General features: G+C 35.1%; 1 protein-coding gene across 1 annotated transcript; it reads right to left on the reverse strand.

The window, feature by feature from the left end:
* Positions 1–3,469: 3,469 nt before the first annotated feature.
* Positions 3,470–5,921, reverse strand: LOC116197461 (transcription factor JUNGBRUNNEN 1-like). The gene is made up of 3 exons (XM_031527613.1): positions 5,668–5,921; positions 4,183–4,502; positions 3,470–4,016 (listed from the first exon to the last, which is right to left on the reverse strand). The coding sequence occupies exons 1-3, from the start codon at positions 5,840–5,842 to the stop codon at positions 3,591–3,593; spliced, it is 921 nt and encodes a 306-aa protein (XP_031383473.1). The 5' UTR covers positions 5,843–5,921; the 3' UTR covers positions 3,470–3,590.
* Between the last annotated feature and the right edge of the window lie 10,548 nt (positions 5,922–16,469).

Here is a 16,469-nt window from a genome sequence, read left to right on the forward strand (position 1 = left end):
TAATGCAATGGTTTTTCCTGGGCAGTATTTTCATGGAGAAAAAGTTGAGGGACCCAAAACAAATTAAAACAAAATAAAAAAGTGCAAAATTTACAAAAAGAAAAGGGACAAGAGAAGGGGCAGGGCTGTCGTCGCTAGCCACCCAACTCTCGATCGATGTTGTCAGCTGGTTTAGACCTCGCGAGAGACATCGATCCAGGTGTGGATGCCAGGGGGTGGGTGGCAGGCGAGGGCACCCCCACCCCTTATCCTATCCCAATTTGATTTTTCTTTTTTTACTTAACCTTATGTTACTTTTTATTTAATTTGTTTTGAGTCCCACAAGTTACCATATGGACAAAAGTTTCCAAAAAAAAAAGCCACCACGTCATCTTTCCATCCTTTTCTCAGCGCAATGTAGACCGCATATTGTGGCGTGAAAATATTTTATTTTTTCATGCTATATGGTGAAATAGTTTCTATTTGTGTTGTAGCGTAATTTTTTTTTTTTACTTTTTGTGCTATATGGTAAAATTATTTCAATTTTATGTTGTAGTGTGGGAAAGATCGCCAAACTGTGCTGTGTAATTTTCCCTTTTCTTTTTCATTCTATTACAAACGAGATCTAATGACCTAGGAGGGGACAAATAGGAGAGTGGAAATAAATGGGTATGGAAGATCATATGTATCAAATACAGTTTCTCTTGGTATAAAATCAAGGTAATGTTATTGCACCAAACTCCTTTTTTCAAGATAGTTTGTTACAAAAACTAAAAAGAAATGTAGTCGGTCCTCATCTTTCCCAAGCCATAACTGTTATGCAGAAACGAATGTGCCATTGACTGCTCTATTATAGGTATTTAACTTCTTTGTTTTGGTGAAATCGGGGCCAAAGTCCAAGTGCATTAAATAAATTAGCCGATGGACCCACACGTTGCGCAAGTTTAAGGAATTATCCGTTTAATAATAATAATAATAATAATAATAATTTCCCATCAATAATCCCATTTGATTGATAACGGGCTTACGAAAAAATGTTATTCCATTTGATATAGGACTTTTGAAGAAGGAGCAGTAGTAGTAATTATCATTTGATAATAATAATAATAATGATAACCCAAGAAATTATCTATTTCATAATAGTAGTAATAGTAATAATAATGATATTATTATTTTTCCAGCAATTATCCCATTCGATTGATAATGGTCTTACGAAATAATAATAATAATAATAATAAGTTATAGAAATGTATTAAATGTGGCATTGCAAAAGTCATTTAATGAGAGTCTTCCATGATTTTGCACAAATGGCAAAGAATGGTGAATGGCCTAACAATCATATTTTATAGATTGATTGATAACGGGCTTACAAAATAGTATTATCCCATTCGATACTGGACTTTCGAAGAAGAAGTAGTAATAGTAATCATCATTTGATAATAATAATAATAATAACCAAAATAATAATAATAATAATAATATATTATTATTATTATTATTATTTTTTTTTGTTTTCAACAATTATCCCACCATTCTATTAGTAGTAGTAGTAATAATAATAATAATAATTTATAGAAATGTATTAAATGTGGCATTCCATGAGTTGTTTAATGAGAGACTTCTATTTGTAGATTTTGCACAAATGGTAAAGAATGATAAATTCGCTAGCAATTATATATTATATATAAATGAATAATAAGTAATACAAAGACGAGGTATGATGACCCTAGAGGTATCTTTCAACAACAATAAATCAAGACCATGAGGACGGGGATTAAACTTATGAACACCGATGTTGAGCGATATAGGTATGACTTATTGGTATTGCGCTATAGCAAGCTTCCATTTGTGTAACTAAAATGTGACACATCAACACTTTATGAACTTTAGAAGCATCTAAGCAATTGATTCTTCATTTTCTTACATTTAGTTTATAAGCCCAAAAACTAATTAAAATGATGCCATTCATTTTCCTGCATTTAGTTTTTACGCCCAAAAACTAATTAAAAGAGGAATACGTCATTCTTAGACAACGTTTTGGGTCTGGAATCCGCCCCCTTTATATAATAATTCAAATTACAGTCGGAATTCTCCTTGCGTGTGACAAGTCTTTCACATAAACGTTTTGGACAAACCTTCAACTCGTGGTTGATTATCCATTCATGTCTCCCCATTAATATATACCTCGATTTTTTTTTTTCAAATTTCCATTTCTAATTTTCAAACTTTTATAATATATTAATTTAATTGGATGTTTTCGAGGAAATTATTTATTTCATACCTTTTTGTAAACATAACAATATCAACAAATTCATCAAAAGAGTATTAATATAAAATAAAAATCGCAATAGTCCGTGCGACGCGTGGATTATATGACTAGTTACATAACTATAATGCCAAAGCAAAATGTACCATTTCAGGGTTTCCAATTCAGTCATCAAAAGCTATGGGAATGATAAGAAACTGTCTTACTTAACGCTGTAAAAGTTTTACCCATTAATAAGTTAATCTGGCTTGATGGGATTAGTCGAGACCTAATTTGGCTTCCAATTAGCAGAGTTTACACTGAAAAAAGAAGGCATTAACATAATCGGTGCATGAACAATAACAAAAATACATTATTGGGACGGAAAGGTAATCTCTAGCACCATCCACAATATATATAGGATAAATTTTCATATGTCATGCAATGGTTTGTTCAATGTAAAAACGACCATTCCACGCAACCAAATATATTTAAATATTTGAATAAAACTACAGACAAAAAAAAACCCAAAGAATTACATTGGAAAATGTTCATATACAGAGACAACAACACAACATAAATAAACACGGCAACTTAATTAGCAAGATGCACTGAATCAGTAGTTGGGACGGAAAATAAGCAATGAAAAAAACAGGCCAATTATCAATATGAGCTGGTTGAAGCGATTCAGTTTTTGTTCCCCTGAGTAAGGTCTAGAGTTCGAATTTTGTTAATGGCGAAAATTCACATTGGGAGAGCTTTACTTTTTAGTAGGCCGATCCGACTCAATTGGATTAGTCGGAACTCAATTGAACTTCCGCATATTAGGGCTCACGCCCAAAAAAAAAAAAAACCTGGCCAATTGATGCAGGTAGATCACAATAAAGGACATCAATAATACTAGTTCAGTTTTCAGCAACCACCATTTGACCTAGAGAGCCAATACAGGCCAATTTATGCGGGTCAGTAGATTTGCGTCAATTATTCTTGTGCCGAACCCTGGCCCTAGGGGATTAAGGTAGATGAATGGTACTTCTGAGACATTGCATGCTAATATATATCGATGGGTGGTCTAACATATACATGCGCGCACAAACATATATTATTACATTTTTTTATTGATACTCTTGTGAATAGTGATAGGCTGTATGCCAGACCTTAGGCAATTGTTTCCTAGTAACGTATACTTCATTAGGATATTAGTTACAAAGCGAAACTGCAACGCAACAGGTTCTAAAACTCTGGTTAAACCAGGAATTGCTGTTTCAAATTAAAGAACCTTGCTACAACCCGTCGAATATCCTGGAAAAATAGAGAGACTACTAATGCATATATATTTACATGCGGGATAAGTCCAATGCAAAATCTACAAGAGATCTCTCAGCTCATCCCAGGTCTCATCAGTGAAATGCTCACCCGGACAATCAAAATTACTATAACAGTAGTTTGAAGTGGATGCTGCAGATGTCGTAATTTGTTGACCCACCAAACTAGACTGACTGCCTCCATTAAATTGTACATATTTCTCGTTGACGTGTTGATCATGATTCACCAACATATTGTTCAGATTCGCCTTACCAGGATAACAAGGTACTGATGGGGCAACGTTGAAGCTGATATAGCCTTGATCTTGATAACTGTGGTTTGATTTTGAACTTATCCCACAAGTCTGATTCGATATTCTGTCCATTGCAGCTGGAATCTGCTTTGCAGCAGGGAGCTCCCTCCAGTCGCCGGAGTATCTCTTGTGGCAAGCATTTCGCTTAAAAATTCGACACACGGTCCACACTTCCTGCATGATATACATTTCCATGCACACATAGCACAGAATTAAAATCATATATCGCTCTACAAACAAATTTAAATTTGTTTAATAATCCTAAGAATTAAAGAAGGTATATATGTGTACTGTGTCCATATATATAATTAATTAGTATTAATCAATATTGCGCGCTTACAGTTTCTTGAGGATGAGGAATGCATTTATTCGAAGACGTTGGACCGTCACTAGGGAGGCGAAATTCATGCATCATCCAATCAGTCTTAGTTCCTTTCCCTGCGCATCCACGGTAATAAACTAATGTCTTCTTCAGTCCAATAACGCACTGATCACGTCTGTCTCCTCCAAGAGCATTACTATAAACCGGTTTATCGATGCCAGTAGCTTTCCAAAAGCCAGAACCTGTGACTCTGTTGGGTCTCACGCTGTTCCTATACTTTCTTCCCCTCTTGCAAAAGAAGTAGCACTCCTTATTATCACCCCCATAATTTTCTGTTCCTGTAAATCATTACCCGGACCATAAATGACTTGCAAAAATTGCTAGGGAGGGAATCACTCAAAGAAGAATTCCTTTTATCATTATTTTTTGAAAATATGATAATTATCAAGCAACCATAATTTCATCTGAAAATAATACAAAAGAAAGTTTTTGTAATAACATCACATCTGTGTTCCACATATTTCATTGATTATAAAGTAAGTAATGTAAATCGAAACTTGAGGATAATGCAAAAGGAAAATTGTGTGACAATGAAATTTGAACAACGCGATTAAAAGTTAAAAATAAAACTTAACGGAACATGATTCATCAAAATATTTTACAGACGATTCACTTGACTTTCAAATATAATTAACTGGGCACCTTATACTACCAATTTGAATAGTCGTGTTTTATCAGTCATATTAAAGCATTACCGATATATATATTTGTTCACAATAATGTAAATACTTATATATTTCATTGCATATTTACTGAATAAAATTATGCACTAATGAAACACGAAGTATACTTAATTTCAATCAATTCCAAGCTATCAAAATATTATTACCAAATCCAAAAGCTAGACAGGGTAGATAAGATGGTTGGTTGACATCCACCGAAAAAATGTAGGTGTAGATAAAATTAAAAGTGTGGATAGGAAACCCACCGAAAAAATGAAGGTGTAGATTCGAATGCGATAAGATGGTTGATATCTTTCCGAACTCTAGAACTAAAGATAAATACTTTGTGATGACTGAACCTGAACTTAATTTGGCCATTAAATTAAGTTCGATAGCTACATAGAGATACAATTTTGATCTCAATTACATTTGAAACCATGCACAAAGCTAGATAAATATATACCAACATCTAGGGTTTATATACCAGCAACTATAGTTTGGACTTTGGGCACCAGTGGTTCATCAAGTTTTCAACGAATCAATTGAAATGTTTTCGGTGATATGAAGTCTTAATGGAAAAACCACTTCTAAACATATCTTTTTTCCGAAAGATGTAAAGCCAAATTCCCGCCTGTATATGCATGAGTTAAAAGCATAAATTAAAGAGCTCTCTTGACGCAGCCTATTATCAATAATGAAAAAGACCACTCTTGATGAATGATTACAGATACAATAACAACATAGCTAGCAAATTAGGTTCATCAAGTAGAAATAATCTTACTCGGAAGATCCCAGGGGTCGTGCTTGTAAATATCGATTTGCTGGATGAGGTGATCAATCCTCATGGGCTTCTTGTCCACCTTCCGACACAGGTAAAAACTGACAAGCTCCTCATCCGTGGGATGAAACCGGAATCCTGGAAGTGACCGGACTTCATTGTTCTCGTCTACCTTCATGTTGCTTGTAGCTAGAACTAGTATGGACTTCCCTTGCACGATCGATGTGTCTACAAGCAACGGTCCCAGCAGATCGTGAATTACTCTTAGCCTTTGAAATTAATGGATGATTATATATATATATATATATATATATATATAGATAGATAGATAGATAGATAGAGAGGGAGAAAGAGTGAGAGATCGAAAGCAAACACCGAGCTTCGTGATTCTTTCAAGGTCAAAGTCAATAAAGCTATTTTGCCAAAGAGAAAAAGTCAGTAGAGCTCTACATATATGATGACTCTGATCAATGCGCCGTAAGCTTTTACTGATTTGAGTCTTTCAATTTTGTTGGCGCTTCCAGTGCGAACCAATTGAGACCATATACATAGACATATACATATATATAGGTGTAATTTTGTGAGTGTCATGGCACTTTTCTGAATCAGCTGGTCAAACCTTCATTCATCCTACCTGTAGGAGCAAGATTTTGTGCAAAAGACTATTAACTAATTCCGGAAATTTTCACGACTCCATACTACCGTTGGTGATAGAGTTTTACACAATCACTTAGTTATGTGTATTACTCACCCATTATTTTCTGGGTTTGGATGGCAAGGCAGCTCGCCATTCAGCCATTGGTCCCTTGTTTTTGTTTTAACAGTGAACAAGAAATATTCTATAATTATCAAAAGAAAAGAACGAGAATTAATACACAACATTTTCGGTGAAAATATGGTTAATCTCAGCATATTAGTTGGGGCCGTCCGCTTGGCTATTGCCAACTGTCAAGAAGTCATTCTATCTTTGTGGTGACAAATACTGATGGATAAAAATAATGTAGTTAACATATATATATATATATATATATACGCACACATATTTGTATATATGTATATAGGACTTGGTAGCTAGCACAACAGTAGAGATAGATTTTGTGAGAGATCATCTCTAGCTAATTATTGAGAAAGAGCCACTTGTTACACGCTAGGTTTCATATATATATATATATATATATATATATATATATATCTACACATACATACAAGTGTGTATGCATAGGGCGCTCTGATTAGGGCTCCGTCAACGATATACATAATTCATAAACTCGGTTACTCAGCGAAAAAAATTCATAAACTCAGTCTATACAAGGATGAACTGGGGGAGTTTAGGGGATAGTCTTCTCCTAAAATTTCGACGTTTTAAGAAATTTGCATATCGTTTGTAAAATTTATCGGTTCATCTTCAAGCAAAATGACTCTAAGTTTCATTGTAAAAAACATATATATATATATATATATATATATATGTAAGCCATCCATCTATACATGTAGCTGATGGACTTATCAACTTGCAAATGCTATGTCCTACAAATTAGTGTGCTTTTGCCATGACGATGACGAATAGATAGGCCTTATCCTTGTATATAGATTATGAAGAATAAAAGGTTAAATGAATCAAAAAGGATTTAGCGTATTGACAAGCGCTCTTACTTAGTAACCTTTAAATTTTAGGTTCGATACACGTGATAGACTATCCTTGTGCAGTGCCCTTTATAGCTACTAGGATTTCTAGGACTATCCGTGTGCCGTGCCTTTTATAGCCACTGTAATTTCTATTTCATTACATTAGATTAATGAACCTCCTCTATAAACAAAAAGAAAACAACAATAAGATAAATCCAATGGTTTACATTAAAAATATATATTATATTATAATTTTTTTTCATTACGAGGCTATAACCTAATATAAGAATAGAAATAGCAAAACTAATAAAAGGACACGAAAGTCCTATTAACGAGGATCGAACCCAAAATCTCATAGTTCCGAACAGTAACTTGTATCACTGCACCAAATCCGCTCCTTATTATTCTACAGCTTAATTAATTATCTGTTCCTGTAACCGAAGCACGTGAATTTGAAAATGAGGGGAAACAAGAAAGAATTCTTCCTCGGTTTTTGAATTGTAATGAGACAGAAATTGTAAATAATTTATTATTGCCTTGTCTGCATATATACACGAAAAGGGATATATATTTCTTTCCAGAAGGATTACGTAGTAGTTTATGTCTGACCAGTATATGTATTTATTCAACATTGCGCTCCCAAATTCAAGGGGGTCAAGGAAATGTCAAATTAGAGAAGTCTGCGCAGGTCTATGTCAAAATAGTCCCCGGTATATCACGTGTTATGTATTACAAGTCAATAATTTTAAAATAAATAGTTATGAAGCTGTCAGACAGTACTATTTAACAAAATAATTTTTTTTTCTTTTGTTAAGTCTTATGAAATGGTCCCAAGTGATATCTTCATTAAAAGCAAGTCTTTCCCCTTCTTGCATATCCACATATTCCCGTCTCCTCAAAAATGAGATGATCGAGAAAAAATCATACTCTGTCCCGCTAATTAAAATTCAAAAACCAGGAAGGCCGAAAACTAGCTAGCTAGCAAATAGCAAAGACAAAAAATGCATGCCATGGTGGGATATATATATACTCTCTTTTTTGTTTTACGTGTATCCGAATATTCATATGACCAATTGATCAATTGAAGATAAATTTCTTCATTTACAGAAATTCGATCTCGAAACCTTATTCAAAAGAAAGTGCCAAACCGTCAAGTTAGATGGGCGGGGTAAGTAAATTGATCCATGCATATATTTTATGGAAATGGAAGTGTATTGCAATGGCATATGCTTTCGCTTAATCTAAAGGTTTCATGTTTGATATCACAGAGAGCTTATTCATGATCCTTTATTAGATTTTTCATTTGCTTGTAATAAACCTATAAGCCTCCCCGTAATTGAAAAAATCTTGCCGGTTTGATTTTTCATAAGGTGACTATGGATCATTTATAAAGCATGATCATATATATTATTAATATTCTTATATAACCTTTCTCGATCTTTCTAGTAGAAGATTTGAGGGCTTTCTCTTTCTTCCTAAGACGATCATGGTGTTAATAACACCGGACAGACTTGTTAAGATGTTTTTCTTTTTTTGGGTAGGTTGTTAAGATATAATTTATTTGATTCTTTTAGGAACAAAAATTAACTATGTACGGAGATATCAACGAATTATGCAGAGTGAGACAGAGAGCTAGCTAGCCGATTGATTGAGTGTCCCAGAAGTCAAAAACTGGACTTGAAAAATTGAATTTGATATTAAATAATTAATTAGTATTATAAGACTATATGCATAATATATAATGTATGTCAAAGCAGTTGAAACAAATTGATGTTGGAATTCAACGAATAAATTGGGACTCTGTCCATTATATTGATACAGCCGGACCACGTATACCGCCACAAACTAGACAAATAAAATAAAAATGAAATTCCTTATTCAACCAAAAAAAAAAAAATCCTTCTGTAGCCATTTGAAAATCTAACTTCTATTCTTTATTAAAGAAAAGAAAAGAAAAGGTAAGAAATGAGATAGTATTGGTCTATATAACATATTGACCGGCTCAAAACTGATTATCGGGATTAATTATTTAATACTAATTATATGCATATATGTATACGGAAGAAGGTTATTGGTAGCGGTAGACATCCCCCGCAAGTTCCTCTCTGTTTCTGATATCTCTCAACCCAATTATTGTCCAGAAACCATTTCCAGGTCAACACAAACTCGAGGAAGAAAGAGTCCACGTCGAACAAGAAAGAAATCAAGCGCCACGTACTGTTTCTTCTTTCGATAATTGCCAATTGATATTTTAATATTATAATATGTAATTACTAATTAAGAAAAGTCAAAGGTCTATTGGTCAAGCTGAAGAACTCTTCTCAGAAGAGAAATTGTAGAGCCTTCTTCTAATCTATCCGCATTCATTACATAAAATGATGTGTAATGCGTTAGAATGGTGTCACCTAAGGTGAAGTTATGCTTTGATTGAGTGACTTTTCGAATCACAATGAATGAGAATGCAACAAATATCACAATACCTTTGGTGCCACCGTACCTCACTATTATGTGAAATTGAGAAGTCTTTAAATCATAGAAGTCTAAAAATTCCTAACTCATGTAAATCTATGAGATCCTAATTATATACATGGTAGTAAAAAAATCCTAACTCAAGGAATTGAAGTCCAAAACTTCCTATCTCTGAGAAGTCTAAAATTTCTACATAAAGTGTCGAATATCTCCTATTTTATAGGTTTTTGTTGCCTTGATTTTGTTTAAGTTTGGACCTCTCTATTGCTGCAAGACAACTCAAGGTTCCTATATATATATATATATATAAAAGACGTGGTGCCAGTCGATTTTTCTGGATAATTTTTAAGGTGACGAGGTTAGAACTTAATCTCTTAATTTTGTTGATGGTGAATTTCTCTATTACCGATGAAACACTTCGTATTTTTCTAGGAAAAAAGAGATGATGGAGGTGGACTTCTCAAATATTGAGTTTACTAATTTACATATATACAGTGATTGCATCATCGAAGAAACGTAGATAGAACAAAGTTCAGCTATTTGAATAGAAGAATTGAGAACAGTAGACAGAATCAAGTTGAGCCATTCGAATAGAACTCAGAACAGTAGAGAGAGGAGATTGAACGATGAATATTTTTCTTGACTTAATTTCTGTGGTTACATCTGATACATGTATACACTCAATCGGAATAATTGAATCAGTGGAAAGAAATTAATAATGGACATATAGATTGATATCCCTACAAATATGGACAGCACTTATTTCCTTCACTTGCTTTCCTCGTTTGAATCGAGTGTCCAGGAATTCGGGTGGATCAGGACCGGATTTTCCTCCTGATCAATAGCTATAATCTTCTCCTTGACCATGGTTGGATTGCCTTCACTTGTTTCCTTAATAGTCCCCGCTCAAACTGGTCTGCGGTGGTTGCCAGAGACCAAGTCTGCTTTGAAGTGTCACGAACATATCCCGTGAGAGTGCCTTAGTAAAAATATCTGCTAGCTGGGAACATTAGGGAACATAACATGTAACAATTGAACCAAGGGCGACCTTCTCCCGAATAAAGTGATAGTCAATTTCAGTCCATTTTGTCCAAGCATGGAATACTCGGTTTGTAGTGAGATGAAGAGCCGATATGTTATCTGAAATTAACAAGGAAGGCTTCGACTGTGGAATGCCAATGTCCCGAAGAATAAATGATAGCCACGTTAACTCAGTTGCCGTGGATGCTAAGGCTCCAGCCTCTGCAGTTGAGCGAGCAATTGGTAGACTGCTTTTTCGCACTCCAAGAGACACAATTGGCTCCAAGGAACGTGCAAAAACCTGAAGTTGACTGCCTGATAACCTTACAACCAGCCCAATCGGCATTGGTGAATGCATATAAGTCGAGACTACTGTGAGCCACAATTCGAAGTCCAAGACTCAAAGTGCCCCAAATATATCTGAGTATCCGCTTCATCATTTAAAAATCAATATTAGTGGGTGAATGCATCCGCTGACACGTAGAATTCACGGCAAAAGATATATCCGGCCGTGTGAGTGTTAAGTACTATAGAGCACCAACCACGCTATGGAAGAAAGAAACGAGTGACTGATTTAATATTGGCTGGGAATTGAGGTAAAAGTGAGAAATTTTTATTTTGATATCGAGATATTGAATTGAAAGTGGCCCCGTTTGGATTCCAAGAAATTTAATTTTAACTTTAACTTTAACTTTAACTCAACACACGACACAACAAAAATACACATTTCTCAAGTCAAATTTATAATTACATTTCATTTGTCATTTTCCACAATCAAAATCAAAATTAAAATCAAAGTAACTTTAACTCTGAATCCAAACGGCCCCTCCCAGATTAGCACTGGTCGAGATCTGAGAGTACACGATGTAATTGAACCAATCGAATTTGATTAATCATGTGGGATAGTTAGGTGTTCTCCTAGGTAGGGTCATGACATGAAAAATTCTCAAAAATGCATGTAGAATAAATTATGTGCAAATAAATATTAGGCTAATTGGGCTAAAGGGGAAATAAATGTGTTTGGGCCTAGGGAAGGCCCACTATTATAATTGAATTACTTTTGCATATTGGGCCCATAGATAGCTCATTTCATTTACATATACTCTTGCACGTTCATTTGCACTTTGGGCCTATATGAAGCCCATTTTACTTAACAGTCCACTTACACATGCGGGGCCTATTACACTTGCATGTTGGTTTAGTGCCTTTGTTCATAGAGTCTACATAAGGCCCATTTCATTTAGGCCCGTCTTGAATTATTGTTCAAGGCTTAGGCCTGTTCCATATGATTAAAATTAATTCAAATTGGATAAACTGATCATGCATTGTCGTGCGAGCCCATGAATCACTTGACAAGCAAATCAAAATATGGAAATCCATAAGTAAATAGAGTACCGAAAAAGCGTACGTGTTTAGCTCTAAGTAATAGAACCCCTGAACCTTAACTCTATTTCAAGACTGACTTTATAAGAACCTAGGTGGTACGGTATCCTATACCTATCTAAACCCAGGTAACTTATTGGCCCAATACTCTAATGGCCTAAAACAAGGAGGGCGATTCCCATCCGGTATCGATAAGGTCCAAGTGCCAGATCTAGGTCCGCGCTGCTTAGCGACTTCACTGGAGACTTAGAGGGTTCAAGCTCAATCCCACTTGCTTGTATTTTTACCTTATTTCAATCGTTTGTCGAGTTATCTATTTATTTATGGATTTTACTTTCCCATTTGCATTATGCATCATATTCAAAGTATAGGTACCCGGCTCGAGACCCACTTGCCACTTCTATGGGAAACAATAGGTTAGAAAGGGGAAGAAAGTAGGGGAAATGACCAAAGTGGAAGTTCCGCTGGTATGCCCTCGAAACCTTATTTGCTTAGCTTGAGGGATTTAATCTCCCTTTGTCGAGAACCCATATCCCTACATAGAACCACCTTGTAGGCCCCGGTCCACATGAATGAATAAAGCCTCCATGTTGTACTGGCCTTCACGTATTTAACCGACCTTACTCGTGTCTTGTTGAGTAGGCTAACAGGATAGAGTCTGTAAGCACCTCATTTTCGGCCCGAACTATGATAATCGCTTGAGGAGCACATCGAATCAGAGAGCAGACAAAGCACCTGGGGATCGCACATAAGAAGATGAAACTTTCAAGAATAAACAGATAAGTCCTCGATGCTAGGTACTTAATTTTAACTATTTGTCCTTATTTTCAAAATTATACGAGTTAATTGGCATTATTTCTTTCTCTGTGGACGGTTGTGTAAAATAAATTTCGAAACGTGACGCTCACTTTCTGGAGATCTTCTCTTTAAACCCAATTTGCTCGTATTCTTAACAAAAAAGGCATGTCAAATTTTCTATAGTTAAAAGCCTTTAATTCATATATTTTGCTCAACAAGATGAGGGCTTGAGACAGAGAAATCGATATTCTCACGTTGTGAGAATATATTTGTGTTGGGGTGATTTCCAGTTAAGAAATATTTCCTAAATCCGAGCGTATTTTTCGATAATTTTTCTCCGCCCAAATATGCTTTAAAATCCTAAAAATGGTGAAAATGAAATGGTTTTACAAGTTTGAAAGCAAACACATTATTTTTGCCCGACCATATCATTTTAGTACAACTGGTTGAAGTGAGCTCCCGCCAAGGTGGAAACTTAGGACATGTGGGTTCTAAGGCTTCACTAGTGTAAATGGCCACACTTGTGTGTATATGGCCGAATTTGTGTGTGATTAATCGAGTCAAAATCGGTCAAACTGTGAAATCGTTATACTAATTTGTAATAATCATGTACACTAGGCTTAATCACATGGGTCTAAGGGTAATTAGATACTATCTAGAGTGTCTTGGGCTATTAGGAAGGTCCTTATGACCTTGAGGGTGGATCATTAGGACCCGGGATCCATTAAACCAGTTAAAAGTCAACCACTTGACTTAATTGGATTAATAATTCGATTTTGTGCGTAAATGGATTATAAATGGTTAATCACTTATAGTGACACATGAATCACAAGGATTAATGGTAATAAACCCACTAATTGAGTCTTAAGATCCAAATCGAAGGTCAAGTTGACCTTGAGGGATTTAGGATTATTTTTATAATTTTTTGGGGATTAATTGGCTAAGTTATGTAAATTTGACCATATTAATAAAATCGAAAGATTGAAAAATCATGAATGAAACATGTAGAGATAAGAAATAAACTTAGATTTTTTTTAGGTTAGAGGCCCTAGGCCCATTTTCCTCTTTTTGGGCCTTAGACCAATTTCTAGGCCTACCTGGCCCACCTCACGAATATCGGCCTAAATGTATGGCCCGTGTATGTATGATGGCTTGAATGTATAGTCCATTTATTCTTGGCCTGAAGTATGACCCATTTATTTTTTTGGTCCGAATGTGTAACTCATTCTTCAGAGTCGGATTGTATAATTGTATATAAGCACGTGTATCGTGCGAAGTCTGTAATTTATTCTTTACTTCCTCATACATTTACGAATAAAGACCTTGACCATAGGATTAAACAACTTGACTTTAAAAATAAAAAGTGTTAGAACTATTGCGGGCCTCTAATCTCGTAACAAAGCTCCCCGACTCATTTCTCTAGTTGGAAGACTGAGTCAAATTAAATCCTTAGGCGATTAGTATCCTGACCTCGTAAGTGACTTAAGTGGCTCACTGGCAAAACAAAACGGTATAGTGGCAACTCTAATTCGATTAGGTCCCAGGCCACACAAACTAACTGAATTCTGTATCGTGGCGGAGGCCTAAAAATCACTCTATGCAACAGTCTGACTACTCCACTGGGATCAACAAGAGGGCTTAGGCCAGAATCCCCGGTTCTCAAAGAGTTCTAACACTGACTTTGTGTGTATTAACTCATATTGGCACTACATATCAGATAATCCCGTCGACCACGGACCGATGATAGGAACCCCTTAGGATTAGATAGGGAGGCTTAGTATGGGTACGCCCGTGTGGGGGTTCCCACTGGAAACAGTCCTGAACGACTTCCGCTCAACCCGAAAGTCTGATGACCCATGTTTTGGGGCGATTGGAAACTACAGGCCATGGACCTGTACATATAGGTAGCACTCAACCATAGAAAGCCGTAAACCTATCATTCACATATTTCTCTATTGTATGCCTAGTGCATGTGCTTGTTTAAGTCACTTACTAGTGTAAATGGTAGACAATAGGAAAAAGTCATTTGTTTGCATCTTCCTATTTATTCGGATAGATATGAATGTATAGGTAGGAAATAAATGTCATTGTATATTGTATAAATGAGATCTCTTTCCTTAACCTCTTTCGCATATCATGGTTTTCAAATAAAAACCTTAAGTATTAGTTTGATTCCCTTGGCCACTAAGTTGATTATGGCCACACGTGTCTTAAATCCTGAGAGATGGCTGGGGTGATCGAGTCATCTCTTATGGTGGGATGACCTATAAAAATTAGGGAGACAAATACGATAATTGTCTCAATTCGAACACAAATGTCACGCCCATCAAAGATTCGAATGTCTGAGGCATAGTGGTGCAAAATGAGGCGAGACGCCACTCGCTATGTTAAAACCCGCTTGAGGTCACGTGAGCCATTGGATGAGACTTAGTGGGATTATTTTAAGATCGTCACCATCTTTCAACGAACAAGACCTTACCAAGGGAATTATGCTAATACTTGGGTCACCTAAGGAGAAGTCCTGAACTTACTTAACATATCACATGACATATTTAAAAGTACAGTGGCTTAGATTATCATTGGCCTTTTCTATACTCGGGTGTTTTTTTTTTTTGTCTCTTTTGGTATAATGATGATAGAAATTATTTAGCTTGGTTCATAAAAACATAAATGTGACTTTGATTGGACAATAGTTGAAGGTAAGTGGTGTTCTTTTCTCAAATCGGGTAGAGGGGTTAGAGCCTTAGTGGTTAATTACTACTTAATTACCACAATAACTTCAATATAATTATTCAAAGAAATTTATGTAATAACAGTATTTTGGAGAAGCAAAAGTGACCATATGAGAATTTTTTACTTTATATATTAGTATAGATCACATATTTAATTTGAGAAAATAAAATGTAATAGATACGTCAACTGGTAGAGCATGAATGTTTATCATGCCCTTAATGATTGAAAGATAAATAGTTTTTTTCATATATATTATTTTTCATATATAAAAAAATTATATATCAATACTCTAGAATAATGATTGTTAGAGATTTAGGTTTAATAGTTTAACACATAATTTTCATAATTTATGTGAAAAAAAATGTCAATAATATTAGAAAAATTAATTTCTATTTTCTTTATTAAAATTTATAAATTAAGAATAATAAAATCAGAATTGACCCGCAACGAAGTACGAGCCTTTCACTAATATTTATTATTTTTTATCATGAGAGTGCCACGTATATGTAATATTAGGTACAAGAAAGTGAAATAAAGGGATATAATAATCTCATTAAGGAAATTTAATAAAATTCGTGTGCAGCTTGCATTCAACTAGTTTTTCCAAATGCGGAATATAAAATGGGCTATGGTGATATGGGCCCGAGATAATAGAGATTCAGGTCCAATGGGTTTTAAATAACAATCAGTTGGGCTGGGAACCTCGTGGGCATTTCAATATCAATGAGATAGAATCAGGCCGGAGTTATATATATATATATATATATATCAAGTTA

The sequence above is a fragment of the Punica granatum genome, chromosome 2, assembly GCF_007655135.1.
Source record: "Punica granatum isolate Tunisia-2019 chromosome 2, ASM765513v2, whole genome shotgun sequence".
Lineage (NCBI taxonomy): Eukaryota > Viridiplantae > Streptophyta > Magnoliopsida > Myrtales > Lythraceae > Punica > Punica granatum.

Excerpts from the sequence above, each read along its gene's own strand:
- LOC116197461 (XM_031527613.1), bottom strand. The coding sequence starts at position 5,842 with ATGAAGGTAGACGAGAACAATGAAGTCCGGTCACTTCCAGGATTCCGG. Across the intron at positions 4,503-5,667 it reads CGACCCCTGGGATCTTCCGA|GAACAGAAAATTATGGGGGT; the intron begins GTAAGATTATTT and ends AATGATTTACAG. Across the intron at positions 4,017-4,182 it reads TTCCTCATCCTCAAGAAACT|GAAGTGTGGACCGTGTGTCG; the intron begins GTAAGCGCGCAA and ends TATATCATGCAG.